At 35.9% G+C, this 18,062-nt stretch overlaps 2 protein-coding genes across 2 annotated transcripts; both read right to left on the bottom strand.

Moving 5' to 3' along the window:
* Positions 1 to 15,828: 15,828 nt before the first annotated feature.
* On the bottom strand, positions 15,829 to 16,768 carry LOC113326702. Its single transcript, XM_026574378.1, has 2 exons — positions 16,626 to 16,768; positions 15,829 to 16,532 (listed from the first exon to the last, which is right to left on the bottom strand). The coding sequence occupies exon 2, from the start codon at positions 16,399 to 16,401 to the stop codon at positions 15,856 to 15,858; it is 546 nt and encodes a 181-aa protein (XP_026430163.1). The 5' UTR covers positions 16,402 to 16,532; positions 16,626 to 16,768; the 3' UTR covers positions 15,829 to 15,855.
* A 262-nt stretch (positions 16,769 to 17,030) lies between these two features.
* On the bottom strand, positions 17,031 to 17,644 carry LOC113326712. The gene is made up of 2 exons (XM_026574383.1): positions 17,497 to 17,644; positions 17,031 to 17,412 (listed from the first exon to the last, which is right to left on the bottom strand). Exons 1-2 carry the CDS (start codon positions 17,605 to 17,607, stop codon positions 17,086 to 17,088), a joined length of 438 nt encoding a protein of 145 aa, XP_026430168.1. The 5' UTR covers positions 17,608 to 17,644; the 3' UTR covers positions 17,031 to 17,085.
* Positions 17,645 to 18,062: the final 418 nt, after the last annotated feature.

Raw genomic sequence — 18,062 nt, 5'->3', positions numbered from 1 at the left:
CTAATTTTCTTAGGCAACCTGAAATCTATGCATGTCCCGCATGTGGTAGTTTAGACCACCCTGTTGAGAATTGTCATATTTTGCATAAATTTAGGCAATCTGGAGAAAATCCAAGGTATGAAATGCCCATAAATTGTGAGGTTGGTAGTCATTGGGACCATAATCAATCCTTTGAGGGTTGCGATCAATCTTTTATAAACCATAATGACCATGCACACATGTACCATTCACCACAATTTGAACATGAAGAATTTTGTACTCCCATGAATTTAGACTCCACCACAGAAGCTTTCAGACTCAGTGAGCAAAACTTTGCTAGATCTACATCACGAATTCAGGCATATTTAGATCAGATTTTGCTTCACCTACAAAAGGAGGAAATTCATGAGGAAATGTATATTGTCCCTAATGAAGTGTCTAGTCCCATTCATGTAAATGATGTTGAACATGAACCTAATTTAGAGGAACATGAATCGACTAATGACACCACCACTGTTAATGAGGACCAATATGCATGTTACCATGATGATGATTATGAAGATTATGATGATAATGATGTTATGATAAAAGAACATGAAAATATTGTGGAACCTTTTGGTGCAATAACATATGGCTTCTCGCCCTCGACCTTCATGAATGTTGTTTCTTCTAATACTCATAGCAAATCATATGATTTTGATATTGATATGGTACTGGTACAATTGTTCTTCGAAGACGAGCATGACATAGGAATAGTTGAATCTTCTGTAGACACTAATGTTAATATGCATGAAAATATATTTGATGTGTCTGATTCTCTACCTAGGTCACATTGTGATTTTTCTCCTGATTTGCCGATGCATGAGAATAAATCTGTTGATGATGTTGATTCTGATTGTGGACTTGCTAATTTATTTGATGAATGTGAGCATGTTGTGACACTTGTAGAAGACTTAGGAGATATTTATTTGATTAATAATGATGTGCCTATCGTCCTGCCTGAGTCACAATCTAATGGCCTTCCACCCAACCTAGATTTGGTTTGTACCCATATTGTCAAACCAATTTTTCTGAAAATACCTAATCTAGGGTTGGAACTGTGTGCTTCCCAAGTCCTCTTGGACTATTTTGCATCTAAGTATAATACTTTTGAGGAACCACAGTTGGAATTAGCATGTGTACCCGTCCCTAGCACAGTTCACTTTGAGTTAGACCTCATACATGATGAACCCCCAAAACTGCGAGATTTTGTATCCAAAATTTTATCTGTTGAAAAATCCAGGTTTGGGGGTAGCTCATTTTGTTTCACAGCTTCACTTGTATGTCTATCATATTATTATTGTGTGAAGCTGTTGAAATGTCTACACTTCATCTTTTGGGTTGATCATCAACTCTTTAGATTGTTAGTGTATGATGAATTTTCTTGTATATAATCCAGTAGATAATATTCTTGATAAATCTTTTGTTTCTTTTGTATATATTGTGCTAATCCAATATGATCTCGGCTAAAAAATGTTGGATTCTAGCCTTGAATAACGGAGTTCTAATCTTGCTTTCGCCGTCAAATTGGGTAATCTCTTTCCTTTTTCTCTACTCAGCATGATCCTCATCGTATGTTGTATTACAATTTTGTTCATCTTTTGAAACATTGAGGACAATGTTTAGTTTAGGTTTGGGGGTAAAGAGTAGATACCACGATAGCATGCCATAATTGAAAACAGAACTCTTTCTTTTTGAAAAAAATAAAAAAAATTATTAAAAAAATCAAAATAAAAAATAAAAAAATTTGAAAAAAAAAACATAAAAATGGAGTTCATTTACCTTGAAATGTTGACTCTTGTGCATGTATGTAAACATAAGGATTCTTAGTCTAGATATTTAGGCACCCTGATTCTAGCACAATTCACATAGTGATAAGAAACTTGCACGCGCACGATCTACCAATACATGTATAGCCTCATCCTTGAGGTGTTCTATCGGAAGTCACGATTACCAATCACTTTAGAATACTGAACGAAACTTGACTAGCTTGTTCTTTAGTTGGTTGGGATAGAAGGTGGAGGTTACATTAAGAAAGACAACCATCGAATTTAACTGGGTGCATCAAAAAGGGCTACCTCTTGCAAAGTGTCATGTAATTTTTTGTTACTTTTTGCTTATGTATCAAAAGATTTACCATGTTGTAAATAATGCTCTCAAAAAAAAAAAAAAAAAAACGATGTATATATTCAGAAAAATTTCAAAACAAATAAATAAATAAAAAATTAAAAAAAAATCAAGTATTTATCAATTTCATCCTCTCTTGTTCCAAAAATAAAAGAGAGTAGTCAATGTAAATAAGAGTCATGTAAAGAGTCATCTTTTGTGTTTTTGTGTTATAAGCAAGGAAGGGTGTATGTCATTGATGTACAAAGCGAGTAATTGTGAAATACCTCCAACTCATTTACAATTCTCGTAAAGTCCGGACAGCTAGCTAGATTTCGACCTCGGTTCTTAGCCTGAGAAACTATCTCTTGGTGATTAGTAGTCATAACATCCGATCTTTCTTTACACATGTGTAGATACACTTTACACTCTTATCACATGTCTTTATTTGTTATCAGTGCTAGGATTGTGCCTTTGATAGCTAGATTGACTTCTCTATTTTGCTGTGAGCTTCTACTGTCTTGCACATGTCACATTTCATGGAATCTGAGCTTATATTTTGTCCTAGAACTTTGTAGGTACGTTCTAAGCAAACCTTCACGAGACTTCAACTCGTCCACTAGGGACACTTAGTGGTTTAAAAGGCTTATTGCATTCGCTAAATGCAATCGAGAGACCAGCGACAGTGGTATAGGCAGGATTTCCTTAGTTTTGTTTTACTTGAGGACAAGTAAAATTCAGGTTTGGGGGTATTTGATGAGTGCCAAATATTGTATATATTTGCACCTTTTTATTGGCATTTAACTCATCATTTATGAACTAACGCTCCATTTTATCCCATATTCTGTGTTTTCGTTGTTTTCAAGAATAAATACTTTTCTCAATTAATTTTGCATTTTTAGGTACTAAATAAAGCCTGGTTAACTCACGGAGCGAAAAGAGCAAATAAATGGCAAAGACTCCCGCAGAAAGGCAGCGAAGAATGATGTTTGTAAGAGCCGGATCAACTAGAAGTGGGCTTGAAGAGGAAGAATTGTTCTTAAAGAAGATATGGGCTTGGCATACCCAAGGCCCAAAACCCTTACCCAAATTATCCATACCCATTTCCATGAGAGCCGTCAGATTGGATCCACCACATCATCCCACGGTCGCCTCATCATCGTGCATCAAACTCTGAAGCTCCTGTCAATCATCATAGTACCTAACTCCTATCTAAGCCGTCAGTTTTGATGTATCACACATCCAACGGTCGCTTCACGCCTGTTTCCCTCGTGTTGTTCGATCCAATCCAGATTCGATCATCCAACGTCTTTCATTCGCTGTGCATCAAACTTGATGTTCCGCTCAACACCATAACAGAAAACACTATGACCCTCAAACAAACACCCCCTTCTCCCCAAACTGTCGACTGCATCTCCCCCAAAAACTCCATCTTCTCCCTCACCGTCTGCAGAGAAAACTCTGCCATCACCTGCTCTCTGCCTCCACCTCGAGCTTCACCACTTCCACCTTCACCCGACATCCCAGAAACCAAAACCCATCACTCTAAACTCTATCTCTCTCACCTCTATCTCATTCATCCTATGAGATAAACCTAAGAGAGCTAGGGTTTGAGTACTAGTCGATATGAGCATCAGAGAGTATGGGAAAAGAAGGAGAGGACGAGAAGGAAGCATGGGTCGAGCACAGGGGAGACAAATTCAGAGAATCAGTGAGTTTAATTTCCAATTAAAAATTAGGGTTTCCAATTTAGGGTTTTTGAAAATTTGGGTATTTTGTAATACTATAAAAGGGAAGTGTTAGGGATGTAAAAGGATGCCTGGGCTAGCCAGAGCTTCACCCAAGAGGACCGGACTAGCCAGTGCCTCAACTGTGTTGTTTTGATTTGTTCTATCAATGCTCTGTTTATGTTCAATGTTTCAATTCCAGTTATTTAATGTGTTAAACATGTTCTAGTTTAATTTTCCAGGGTTTAGATGAAACCCTAGCTTAACATTTGTTATTCATGCTCTTGTCAGTAGCCTTGATGTGTTTAAATGCTCATAGTGAAACTCCATCTTAGGGCTTCAACACTAGCCTTTCACATTGTATGTCAGGAATCAATTGTAGTTAGAATCATCTAGTGTTGCTGAACTGCAACTCATGCTTAATTTTATATATTGTTCTTTTGATTAATTGTGCTTTAGCTAGACAGTTAATGCTTAGGAGGAGTACCTTAGTTGTGATAGGAGATTTCATATCAAAATGACCCTTGCTATATAGAGGATTGACATCCCTCTTGCTAGTGGTTATAGAAAAACAAAGTTACTGTCAGTGATGAATAATCAGTGTGAGTTAGAGGTGGATTCAAAGACCTTGGTATTTTGTTTACATTTGTTTCCAAATTCTTGCTTCACTGTTTGCTTCTAAATTCTATACTTCACTGCCTTTGGCTCATTGCCATTGTAACTGTCATTTGCCACTGTCACTCTTTATTTCATTAGTTCACTGCTCAGGGAATTAGCTTAGGAAACTTCAACTCACACCCTAGTCCCTGTGGATTCGACCCGTATTTGCACAAGCTACAACCGACACCGTGCACTTGCGGTATAACCATGTAGGCTTCCCTTATGCTCTTATTTCATACATCTTTCCTAGCCTACCATTACCCAAAGAATCTTCCCTTACAGAGAAGGAGGTATCAAATATCAATGTCACCATATTCATAACAACCTTATTATAGGGGCGGCAAGGTTTCTTAGATTGGCGGTATTCCAATAGGACAAAAACAGTCATTACATGATCATTCAAGGTGTACCTTATCAAAAAAAAATTGGAAATGACAAATTAACCCCCATAATTGATAACCTAGTTTAGTGATGATAATCAAGTTTAATGATTAACTTCACTTATATTAACTCAAAATCAAAACTAAATCAGATTTTAGAGTTTAAAAAAAAAGTTTGGAGATGGTAGAGAAGTTTTAACCCAAAGTGAAGGTCAATCTCAATCAATTGAAGAAATTAACCAACAAAGTGAAAACCCAATGCCTGAAAATGACCATGTATACTTCTAAATTAGTCCCAACTAGCTTTTTGTTGCTCAAATACGTAAAAAAATTCAATTTCTTACATTTTCAGAGCTAATTACGGTTAGAATTTTGCTCGTAACCAACCGTAATTCATAGTTACGGTTCGTAAAAGATGGACTACCAACCGTAACTGGTTAAATTTTGGGAAAACCTAATTGTAAAACCAGTTACGGTTGGTAACCAAATGTTATATACCAACCGTAACTGAATAAAGATCTCAGATACAAGAACATACGGTTGGTAGTTGAACTATTACCAACCGTAACAACATCAAAATCTCCAATTACGGTTCGTAATAGAGTTAAAATAACCGTAACTCACATAAACCCAGAAACTTTAATTTCAATTTTCATCTAAAACCCTAATTTTTGATAGAAATTAAACTTAAATCAAACAAGATAAACTAAACCCTAATTGGATGTTTCAAAACATACTTCATATAAGCCATTACACTACACTTGATTAATTTTCGAATCGTCGATTAATCGAAGACGATGAAATTTTGAGTTTTAATGGAGGTTACGGTTGATGGGAGGAGAAGAAGACAAGAAGAAAGAAAACAAATTTTCAATTTAGTTTTGATTTAGGTTAAAAAAATGGGGAGGATAACCTAGTCAATTTACATCCTTTTAGGACATCCCCTAACCTACTAAAAAGACATTACTGTCACACTGCCGGGCTCTAACAAAACATGACGCCCCTATAATAAGCTTGATTCATAGTGTGCAACACAAAGAAATCTAATATCGTGCGCACTTTCTAATGAGTGTTACGGACATTTTAATCACATCTTTCGTTTTAATTTTGGAATTTTTATAATAAAAGGTTGAGTTTCTTATCATACATAGTAACAGAATCGATTATTGACAAATTAAATAAAAATATCAAATTAACACTTTAAAGAAATGTTCCCGGAAATAATATCATTCATTACAGTATCCTGATTAATATTTTGCTATAGTAGGAGGATGTCACAGTATTATATCATTCGATAATGTTACCGAACTATTTGTTTCTTTAGGACATGTTAATGTCATCCGATACATGGTATACTGTTCATATACACATACGGGTCGGAATATCCAAATGGTACCAACATACCTATGCTAATATGCTCCATTTTATTATTTTTAATTCTTGTCATTTTCCACTCACAAAATAATCATATATTTACCGACAAAATATCATTTGAATCTACAAAATGATTTCCATTTTTAACAACGGTGTTGCTGAACCTTTTTTTTTTCAATCCTATTATTGGGCTGTAAATAAGTGGTTTTTTGGGGGCTGAATTAGGTCATGAAATAGTAATCCATACAACCCCTTATCTTGAACTATTTTGTAATACCTAATCTACCCCCAATTTGATTAGTGTTAATTAAAATGATTAAGTTAATTAATCAGTATTAGTGAATGAATTAGACTAATCAAATGATTAATTTTTTGAAAATAAAAACTTGATTTTCCGAGATTTTGAAGAAGAAGAAAGATGATTTTGGTGATTTTTTTTTTGAAAAACTTTGAAGAAAAATGATGAAACCCATCGTCACAATGCTCAGGATAACCTTATAATCAACTCCGGGTAACAATTTTATCGATTCAAATCCGGGCAAAATCTGAGTTTTTTACGTGTTACGGCTGGGATAATATGTCGAAGCATATGTAAATCGTTAAATACGGTTGGCAACTGAGGAACTCTTAGCCGTAAATACGCATAACAGATAGAAAGTGAACTTCTGGCCTTTATTCTGCCTAGAATCACCTCAGTTCGTATAACAGCTGGGTTAACATGTTTAGAAGGCAATTTTTCCGTCCGATGAATATGTAAGTTTAGAAATTTAGAGTTTCAACATGAATACATACTACGATTGAAAGATAGTAATACTTTCATTAATTAGACCACAATACAACCAATTACATACTTACTAGATCCACATTACAAAGTTGGTTTTAATAACATCCCTTACGATGTATCAAAAAGTCTTTCATTATGGCGAATTGAGCTTCGTAGTAGAAATTAGAACATTTCCATTTTATCCAGTCCTTCTTAGTTTGAGCTATGAATTCATCATCAGTATCACCTCTAAGTCGAAGTTGCTTGCACATACGAAGTAACGCCAAATATTCTTCCACTTCTTTGCGTATGTCTGAAAATCTAAGATACAATTCAAATCCATCACGTTTATTAATGTTACCTGTTTCACTACCAAAAAATTCAAAAATCTTACTCCAATGCGATTGGCTGGATAAACCACCTTTTATTCGTTCTTCCTTTCTCTTTAGATAGCATAATACAAAATTTTTGCAAAGAGATAAGTCATCTTCTAAAGTAAAGTCAGGTTTATCCTTTAAGTACATTGCATTGAATTTGTAGGGGTTTTGGTGGAGATTATTGATGTAGAAGGTGTGATCTTTTTTTGGAATAGGTGGTTAAATGGAAGTGTAGTTATTTCAAGTATAAATAAGTGGTTGAACAGCTAGGACCTTCTATAAATCAGTCTTATAACAGATATATTTTTCAAAATTCAAAAAGTATCTGATAGGAAGTGGTATAAAAGGAAATTCTAGTATTTACGGCTAGGAATTGGGTATGTCGACCAAGCCGTAAAACTGTAGGTTATGTAGTATGTCAGATTTACGACTAGGAATGCAAGCCGTAAAACTGAGTTTTTACTTTATGTCAGATTTACGGTTTGGAGTGCTAACCGTGAATTAGATACTCATCCTGGATATCTATCTGTAACATAGATTCAAAATATTTTTGGTTTATCAATGAAAGAAACGGATAGGTACTTCCAAACCGTTAAAAAAAAAACATGGTTGGTTTACCTATACGTTTCTCCCTCTACGACCAGAAGTTTATAACTGAAACTATGTGCCATTTTTTTTGGCAAATTTATTGGTTATCAGTGAAGGAAACGACTAGGCCTTTCCCAACCGTAAAACGAAACACAGTTGGTTCACCTATCCGTTTTTGGTTTACGACTGGGACTCCTAACCGTGAAATATTTCTTACGGTTGGGAAACCCATACGAGTACATGAGGTCTATTCTTAGATAACAATTATAGGCATTTACAGCTAGGTATTGTGAAGAAACGACCTAGCCGTAAGTGTCTAACATTTTCCGATTTGTTGATTTTTTACAAAAGGAAATACTAAAATTCGTTCATACATATGCAAAGATATAAAAATTCATCTGTCCAAATCCATAACCAAACAACGAAAATACTAAATACTATAATCCATAACCAAATCCATAAAAATACATGAAGATAAATATTAAAAGGCCACTACATCTCTATCAGTCATTCACTGGATTCCTTCCTCAATTCAGACTCTGAACCCAATGGTGATGCCTCATCTGAATCCCCGTCCCCTTTCTCCTCTTCCACAACTTCATGTACCACTTTAGCTTTTTTACCTCTTACATGGCCTCCTTGAACTGGAGTTTTTTTACCTCCACCACGTCCACCTCGACCACTTGGACCTTTGTCACTTTTATCAATTGTACCTCCACCACATCCACCTTTTTTACCTCTACCACGTCCACCTCGACCACATTTTCCTTGCTTTGATTGAACATGCTCATTGGAGGGAGTATCCGAGTCCTCACTAGAAGAAGGAGATCTAGGCCTCTTACCTCACCTTGATCGGTCCTCTTCGTAAGCATATAAACCTCATTTGTCAAGGTTTTATTATGCCTTTACCTCGATTCTGGAGTAACCTTTGTTCAGGGACCGTCATCTTCTCAGTCGAATTAACGCTACGGGTCAGGTCTTCGACCACCCAATTACCTCGTTCAATCGATTTTATCATATAAAATACACGAACTTTAATTATTCGTATATACTTAAAAAAAACATATTCAAACCTAAGGATAATTAGTAGTATACGTACCACCATCTCCCTCCAAGATCACTTTAATCAGTCCTTGATGGCCTTGATGTCGAACTGTCTCCCTTCTTGAACTATTTTCTCGCTTCCGGATCCAAAATTTCCACATAAGGATGAGACCATTCTTGATACCATTCCATGTAATTCTCATCCGCATCGGAATCTCTATAAGAAGCTTCAAGCCTACATCTTGGTTTACTTGTTCTGAGCGAGCATTCGAATGATCGATCAACGATACTGCTTCATAGGTTAATTTGACATCTTTGTCCTTAAATTGGGAGTTGGTTATGCTCGGTTTAAAATGAGAGGCTTCGGGTACTATTTTATGGACAATACCAATTTGACGGAGCTTTCTACGAGGATCTAAAATGACGAACCCGGTTGGATGAAACAAAGGTATAAGTTAGGTCGCCACATCAGAAAATACTCTATCACCAACTTCATTAACTCCATCATCATCGCGTCTCAAATATGGATCAGAAACCACATCATCGATTGTCAAAGCATCCAATTTTTTCCTCATCTCGACCCTTTCCGTCTCGTTAGCCTTGTGTGGGTCCCTCGAAGGGTGTATCTTCCTCCTTTAGGTTTCTCTAGAGCCCCCTTCTTATCTCGAGATGACCGCAAGCATTTAAAATGGTCGTAAGCCAAACACTACGAAAAAATAATAATTTATAAATAAGATATTACACACAATTCAATAGGAAAGTACAAAAAAATTTATTATATGGAAACAAAAAGATACCTAGATAAGGGCAATGCATCCCACATTTTGTGTTTCGTTCCACCTAGAAGCTTTGGAAAGATTGTCCATCACACTAGAAAGGAGGGCGGTCCCCCACAAATACCTAGGTACCTCGTTTGTTTCCGTATCGAGACTGGGAAACTTCAACCACTGCAAATAACAAGCATTCACCTAATTTCCCGAGAAATCGGGAAAAAAGACGGTGCCAAGAGAGCGCAAAAAGTAAGCTACAGTTGTATGTCTAGCTCTTGCTCCGTCCATCAACACCTATCCACTATCAGCGTTTGGGGCTAGAATCCTCAAACTTCTCCCTCATACGAAGCAATTTAATCTTCCTTGCCATCTTAACTGATTCATGAAGTTCACCCGGTACACTGAATTTCCTTTTATCTCTAGGCAATGCTCTGCAACCTATCTCGAACTCTTCTTCCGCTTCAAGTTTGCCCCACCTAAGACAATCTTTCACCAAGACATAAAGCTCTTCAAAAGGAATAGAATTTTTGAAGAGCCGGACTAGGTTAGGCTTATTTCAAAAGGAATATAACCCAGACTAGGTTCGGCTTGAAATTTCATGCCGAACTTATCATATACACTTGGCTAAAAACGCAACTCAATTTTGAGCCGAACCCAATACTGTAACCGTCATTTAATCAATGAAAAACAGCAAATAGGAGATTGGGTTTATAAAACTTACTTTCTTATCCTCATTTCCGGAGTTGGAGATGAGGTTGATTCAATTTCTGGTTCAATTGGTGGTTGATTTTCAGTTTCTACACCTTCATCTTCAATTGGTTCTTCTTCTTCAATTGATGGATTAGAAGACGATTTGGTTTGCCTACTCCCTGCTTTTCTTTGTAGGAGTCATTATGTGGTTGAGTTTAATCGACGATAAATTTTTTACGAATCGACAATTAATCACGATGATGAATTTTTTTTTCGCAGGAGGGGGAAGAGTTCGGCTATAGAGAAGGAGAAAGAAGAAGAGATGTTAAGGGAAACTGATTTTGATTTCTTAGAAAACTGATTTTAGATTTTTGTATTAAGGGTATATAGGTAATTGAACTACCCATAGGGTACCCCTTATAAGGTCACCCAAGATGGAACTATTGTTTTATATGCCTTGAAAGATTTAGGTATGCCCAAAATCAGGGTTCTTTTATTATATTACAGAGAGGAATATATCTAATAACAATATGGTGAAAAATCCGGTTCAGTGTTAGGAGTTAGGACTGGGCCTATGCCATGTTTCAAAAAAGCCGGTAAAGAGAAGGAGATATGTAATATGAATAAAGTCGCTAAGTATGCTTAATGGCTTCAGATATGTTAGGAATTAGGACTTAACTCGTGTCATGTATCGAAAAAGGAAAAAATCATTTTTGTTGTGTTATCGTGAAGAAGATATCTGATATCACTATGGAGGTCACCATGTTGATAATATGTAACATACATAATCTGATTTTGTGTACAGTTTTTAGTGAATGTATGTGTTGACATTTCAACCTCATCTTTCGATTTAATTTGGCAAATTTGTTTAACGAGAGACGAAATTTTTAGCACGCATGGTAGTGGGTCAATTATTAACTACTTCACCAATCAAATGACAATGCCGAACTCTTTTTTTATCTAGTGTGCAAAGAATGGAGAGAAATTAATGTTATTCGTTACGATATACCGATAGATGTTTTATTACCCAAAGAATCTTCCCTTACAGAGAAAGAGGTATCAAATATCAATGTCACCATATTCATAACAACCTTATTAACGGGGCGGAAAGGTTTATTAGAGTGGCGGTATACCAATAGGACAAAAACAGTCATTACATGATCATTCAAGGTGTACCTTATCAAAAAAAAATTGGAAATGACAAATTAACCCCCATAATTGATAACCTAGTTTAGTGATGATAATCAAGTTTAATGATTAACTTCACTTATATTAACTCAAAATCAAAACTAAATCAGATTTTAGAGTTTAAAAAAAAAGTTTGGAGATGGTAGAGAAGTTTTAACCCAAAGTGAAGGTCAATCTCAATCAATTGAAGAAATTAACCAACAAAGTGAAAACCCAATGCCTGAAAATGACCATGTATACTTCTAAATTAGTCTCAACTAGCTTTTTGTTGCTCAAATACGTAAAAAAATTCAATTTCTTACATTTTCAGAGCTAATTACGGTTGGAATTTTTATCGTAACCAACCGTAATTCATAGTTACGGTTCGTAAAAGATGGACTACCAACCGTAACTGGTTAAATTTTGGGAAAACCTAATTGTAAAACCAATTACGGTTGGTAACCAAATGCTATATACCAATCATAACTGAATAAAAATCTCAGATACCAGAACATACGGTTGGTAGTTGAACTACTACCAACCGTAACAACATCAAAATCTCCAATTACGGTTCGTAATAGAGTTAAAATAACCGTAACTCACATAAACCCAGAAACTTTAATTTCAATTTTCATCTAAAACCCTAATTTTTGATAGAAATTAAACTTAAATCGAACAAGATAAACTAAACCCTAATTGGATGTTTCAAAACATACTTCATATAAGCCATTACACTACACTTGATTAATTTTCGAATCGTCGATTAATCGAAGACGATGAAATTTTGAGTTCTAATGGAGGTTACGGTTGATGGGAGGAGGAGAAGAGAAGAAGAAAGAAAACAAATTTTCAATTTAGTTTTGATTTAGGTTAAAAAATGGGGAGGGTAACCTAGTCAATTTACATGCCCTTTAGGACATCCCCTAACCTACTAAAAAGACATTACTATCACACTGCCGTCCCTTTAACAAACCATGACGCCCCTGTAATAAGCTTGATTCATAGTGTCCAACACAAAGAAATCTAATATCGTGCGCACTTTCTAATAAGTGTTACCGACATTCTAATCACATTTTAATCACATCTTTCGTTTTAATTTTGAAATTTTTATAATAAAAGGTTGAGTTTCTTATCATACACAGTAACAGAATCGATTATTGATAAATTAAATAAAAATATCAAATTAACACTTTAAAGAAATGTCCCCGGAAATAATATCATTCATTACAGTATCCTGATTAATGTTTTGCTATAGTAGGAGGATGTCACAGTATTATATCATTCGATAATGTTACCGAACTATTTGTTTCTTTAGGGTGCATATCTAGAGGGATGTGACATGTTAATGTCATCGGATACATGGTATACTGTTCATATACAGATACGGATCGGAATATCAAAATGGTACCAACATACCTATGCTAATATGCTCCATTTTATTATCTTAATTCTTGTCATTTTCCACTCACAAAATAATCATATATTTACCGACAAAATATCATTTGAATCTACAAAATGATTTCCATTTTTAACAACGGTGTTGCTGAACCTTTTTTTTTTTATGAATCCTATTATTGGGCTGTAAATGAGTTGTTTTTTGGGGGCTGAATTAGGTCATGAAATAGTAATCCATACAACCCCTTATCTTGAAATATTTTGTAATACCTAATCTACCCCCAATTTGATTAGTGTTAATTAAAATGATTAAGTTAACTAATCAGTATTAGTGAATGAATTAGACTAATCAAATGATTAATTTTTTGAAAATCAAAACTTGACTTTCCTAGATTTTGAAGAAGAAGAAAGATGATTTTGGTGATTTTTTTTTTGAAAAACTTTAAAGAAAAATGATGAAACCCATCGTCACAATGCTCAGGATAACCTTATTATCAACTCCGCGTAACAATTTTATCGATTCAAATCCGGGCAAAATCTGAGTTTTTTACGTGTTACGGTTGAGATAATATGTCGAAGCAGATGTAAATCGTTAAATACGGTTGGCAACTGAGGAACTGTTAGCCGTAAATACGCATAAGAGATAGGAAGTGAACTTCTGGCCGTTATTCTTCCTAGAATCACCTCAGTTCGTATAACAGCTGGGTTAACATGTTTAGAAGGCAATTTTTCCGTCCGTAAATGAATATGTAAGTTTAGAAATTTAGAGTTTCAACATGAATACATACTACGATTGAAAGATAGTAATACTTTCATTAATTAGACCACAATACAACCAATTACATACTTACTAGATCCACTTTACAAAGTTGGTTTTAATAACATCCCTTACGATGTATCAAGAAGTCTTTCATTATGGCGAATTGAGCTTCATAGTAGAAATTATAACATTTTCATTTTATCCAGTCCTTCTTAGTTTGAGCTACAAATTCATCAAGAGTATCACCTCTAAGTCGAAGTTGCTTGCACATACGAAGTAATGCCAAATATTCTTCCACTTCTTTGCGTATGTCTGAAAATCTAAGATACAATTCAAATTCATCACGTTTATTAATGTTACCTGTTTCACTACCAAAAAATTCAAAAATCTTACTCCAATGCGATTGGCTGGATAAACCACCTTTTATTCGTTCTTCCTCTCTCTTTAGATAGCATAATACAAAAATTTTGCAAAGAGATAAGTCATCTTCCAAAGTAAAGTCAGGTTTATCCTTTAAGTACATCGCATTGAATTTGTAGGGGTTTTGGTGGAGATTATTGATGTAGAAGGTGTGATCTTTTTTTGGAATAGGTGGTTAAATGGAAGTGTAGTTATTTCAAGTATAAATAAGTGGTTGAACAGTTATGACCTTCTATAAATCAGTCTTATAACAGATATATTTTTCAAAATTCAAAAAGTATCCGATAGGAAGTGTTATAAAAGGAAATTCTAGTATTTACGGCTAGGAATTGGGTATGTCGACCAAGCCGTAAAACTGTAGGTTCTGTAGTATGTCAGATTTACGACTAGGAATGCAAGCCGTAAAACTGAGTTTTTACTTTATGTCAGATTTACGGTTTGGAGTGCTAACCGTGAATTAGATACTCGGCCTGGATATCTAGCCGTAACATAGATTCAAAATATTTTTGGTTTATCAATGAAAGAAACGGATAGGTACTTCCAAACCGTTAAAAAAAACATGGTTGGTTTACCTATACGTTTCTCCCGCTACGACCAGAAGTTTCTAACTGAAACTATGTGCCATTTTTTTTGGCAAATTTATTGGTTATCAGTGAAGGAAACGACTAGGCCTTTCCCAACCGTAAAACAAAACACATTTGGTTCACCTATCCGTTTTTGGTTTACGACTGGGACTCCTAACCGTGAAATATTTCTTACGGTTGGGAAACCCATACGAGTACATGAGGTCTATTCTTAGATAACAATTATAGGCATTTACAGCTAGGTATTGTGAAGAAACGACCTAGCCGTAAGTGTCCAACATTTTCCGATTTGTTGATTTTTTACAAAAGGAAATACTAAAATTCGTTCATACATATGCAAAGATATAAAAATTCATCTGTCCAAATCCATAACCAAACAACGAAAATACTAAATACTATAATCCATAACCAAATCCATAAAAATACATGAAGCAAAATATTAAAAGGCCACTACATCTCTATCAGTCATTCACTAGATTCCTTGCACAATTCAGACTCTGAACCCAATCGTGATGCCTCATCTGAATCCCCGTCCCCTTTCTCCTCTTCCACAACTTCATCTACCACTTTAGGTTTTTTACCTCTTTCATGGCCTCCTTGAACTGGAGTTTTTTTACCTCCACCACGTCCACCTCGACCACTTGGACCTTTGTCACTTTTATCAATTGTACCTCCACCACATCCACCTTTTTTACCTCCACCACGTCCACCTCGACCACATTTTCCTTGCTTTGATTGAACATGCTCATTGGAGGGAGTATCCGAGTCCTCACTAGAAGAAGGAGATCTAGGCCTCTTACCTCACCTTGATCGGTCCTCTTCGTAAGCATATAAACCTCATTTGTCAAGGTTTTATTATGCCTTTACCTCGATTCTAGAGTAACCTTTGTTCAGGGACCGTCATCTTCTCAGTCGAATTAACGCTACGGGTCAGGTCCTCGACCACCCAATTACCTCGTTCAATCGATTTTATCATATAAAATACACGAACTTTAATTATTCGTATATACTTAAAAAAAAACATATTCAAACCTAAGGATAATTAGTAGTATACGTACCACCATCTCCCTCCAAGATCACTTTAATCAGTCCTTGATGGCCTTGATGTCGAACTGTCTCCCTTCTTGAACTATTTTCTCGCTTCCGGATCCAAAATTTCCACATAAGGATGAGACCATTCTTGATACCATTCCATGTAATTCTCATCCGCATCGGAATCTCTATAAGAAGCTTCAAGCCTACATCTTGGTTTACTTGTTCTGAGCGAGCATTCGAATGATCGATCAACGATACTGCTTCATAGGTTAATTTGACATCTTTGTCCTTAAATTGGGAGTTGGTTATGCTCGGTTTAAAATGAGAGGCTTCGGGTACTATTTTATGGACAATACCAATTTGACGGAGCTTTCTACGAGGATCTAAAATGACGAACCCGGTTGGATGAAACAAAGGTATAAGGTAGGTCGCCACATCAGAAAATAATCTATCACCAACTTCATTAACTCTATCCTCATCGCGTCTCAAATATGGATCAAAAACCACATCATCGATTGTCAAAGCATCCAATTTTTTCCTCATCTCGACCCTTTGCGTCTCGTTAGCCTTGTGTGGGTCCCTCGAAGGGTGTATCTTCCTCCTTTAGGTTTCTCTAGAGCCCCCTTTTTATCTCGAGATGACCGCAAGCATTTAAAATGGTCGTAAGCCAAACACTACGAAAAAATAATAATTTATAAATAAGATTTTACACACAATTCAATAGGAAAGTACAAAAAAAAAATTATTATATGGAAACAAAAAGATACCTAGATAAGGAAATGCATCCCACATTTTGTGTTTCGTTCCACCTAGAATCTTTGGAAAGATTGTCCATCACACTAGAAAGGAGGGAGGTCCCCCACGAATACCTAGGTACCTCGTTTGTTTCCGTATCGAGACTGGGAAACTTCAACCACTGCAAATAACAAGCATTCACCTTATTTCCCGAGAAATCGGGAAAAAAGACGGTGCCAAGAGAGCGCAAAAAGTAAGCTACAGTTGTATGTCTAGCTCTTGCTCCATCCATCAACACCTGTCCACTATCATCGTTGGGGCTAGAATCCTCAAACTTCTCCCTCATACGAAGCAATTTAATCTTCCTTGCCATCTTAATTGATTCATGAAGTTCACCCGATACACTGAATTTCCTTTTATCTCTAGGCAATGCTCTGCAACCTATCTCGAACTCTTCTTTCGCTTCAAGTTTGCCCCACCTAAGACAGTCTTTCACCAAGACATAAATCTCTTCAAAAGGAATATAATTTTTTGAACCCTCAAACTCAACTTTTCTTTCCAAAGCAAGACCTGTAATTTGGTTGCATCATCCGGAATGATAGTCATCTCTCCGAACGAGAGTAGAAAAGTCATGGTTTCGGGCCAGAATCTTTCTCTAAACCCAAAAAAAGTTACAACATCATAGGTCTTCTGCAAAGCCTCGATTCCAGGCCATAACCCTGAATCTTTTACCAAGGATGCCACATCTGAATGCTCTCTATCCAACGACCAAGACTTTCCTTGTTGGTGCTTTAGTTTAGGAACCGCTTTATCGGGAAACTACAAACAATAAAAAAATTTGGTTGTTACAATTAATAATCCATAGTAAAATTTAAATAACATACATAAAATTTGATTTATTACCTTTGCGGCACAAATCCTAACAGCCCATGATGACTGGTAACCAAACAAGATGGATCGATATTTTGGCTGACCCCAATGTCTCCCATTCTTCTTGGGAGGTACAAGCTTCATAACATCAATGATTTGTCTTGCTGAGTCTTTTGGTGGATACTTCTTATTCTCATTCTTCTCCTTCTCTATCATGCCTTTACCATTATCGATAGCAACAACAACACTTGTTTCGTCCAAGTTTGCTTCATCAATCTCTTAATTTGGTTGTTCAACAATCACGTTTGCACTTCTTTCATTTCCTCCATCAGTGGAAACTCCACCTTCATTTTCTCCATCAGTGGCAACTCCACCTTCATTTGATACATCAGTTTCAATTCCAACTTCACTTCCTCCATCAGTGGAAACTCCACTTGCATTCCTTGCATTTGCACCCCCAATGGTTTTGTGTGTCGAGGTTGCGTAATCGGGACATCACAAGGTGTTATTTCTTGTGATCTTTTCTTCCTCCTTTCATTTCCTCTAGTTGATTGCATATTAATACAAACAAGACCAAAAAAAAAAGGCAAATAAGTAAA

Source organism: Papaver somniferum, unplaced genomic scaffold (assembly GCF_003573695.1).
Source record: "Papaver somniferum cultivar HN1 unplaced genomic scaffold, ASM357369v1 unplaced-scaffold_10, whole genome shotgun sequence".
Classification (NCBI taxonomy): domain Eukaryota; kingdom Viridiplantae; phylum Streptophyta; class Magnoliopsida; order Ranunculales; family Papaveraceae; genus Papaver; species Papaver somniferum.
The sequence above is the reverse complement of the archived record's forward strand: the minus strand, read 5'-3'. Positions and strand labels throughout refer to the sequence as shown.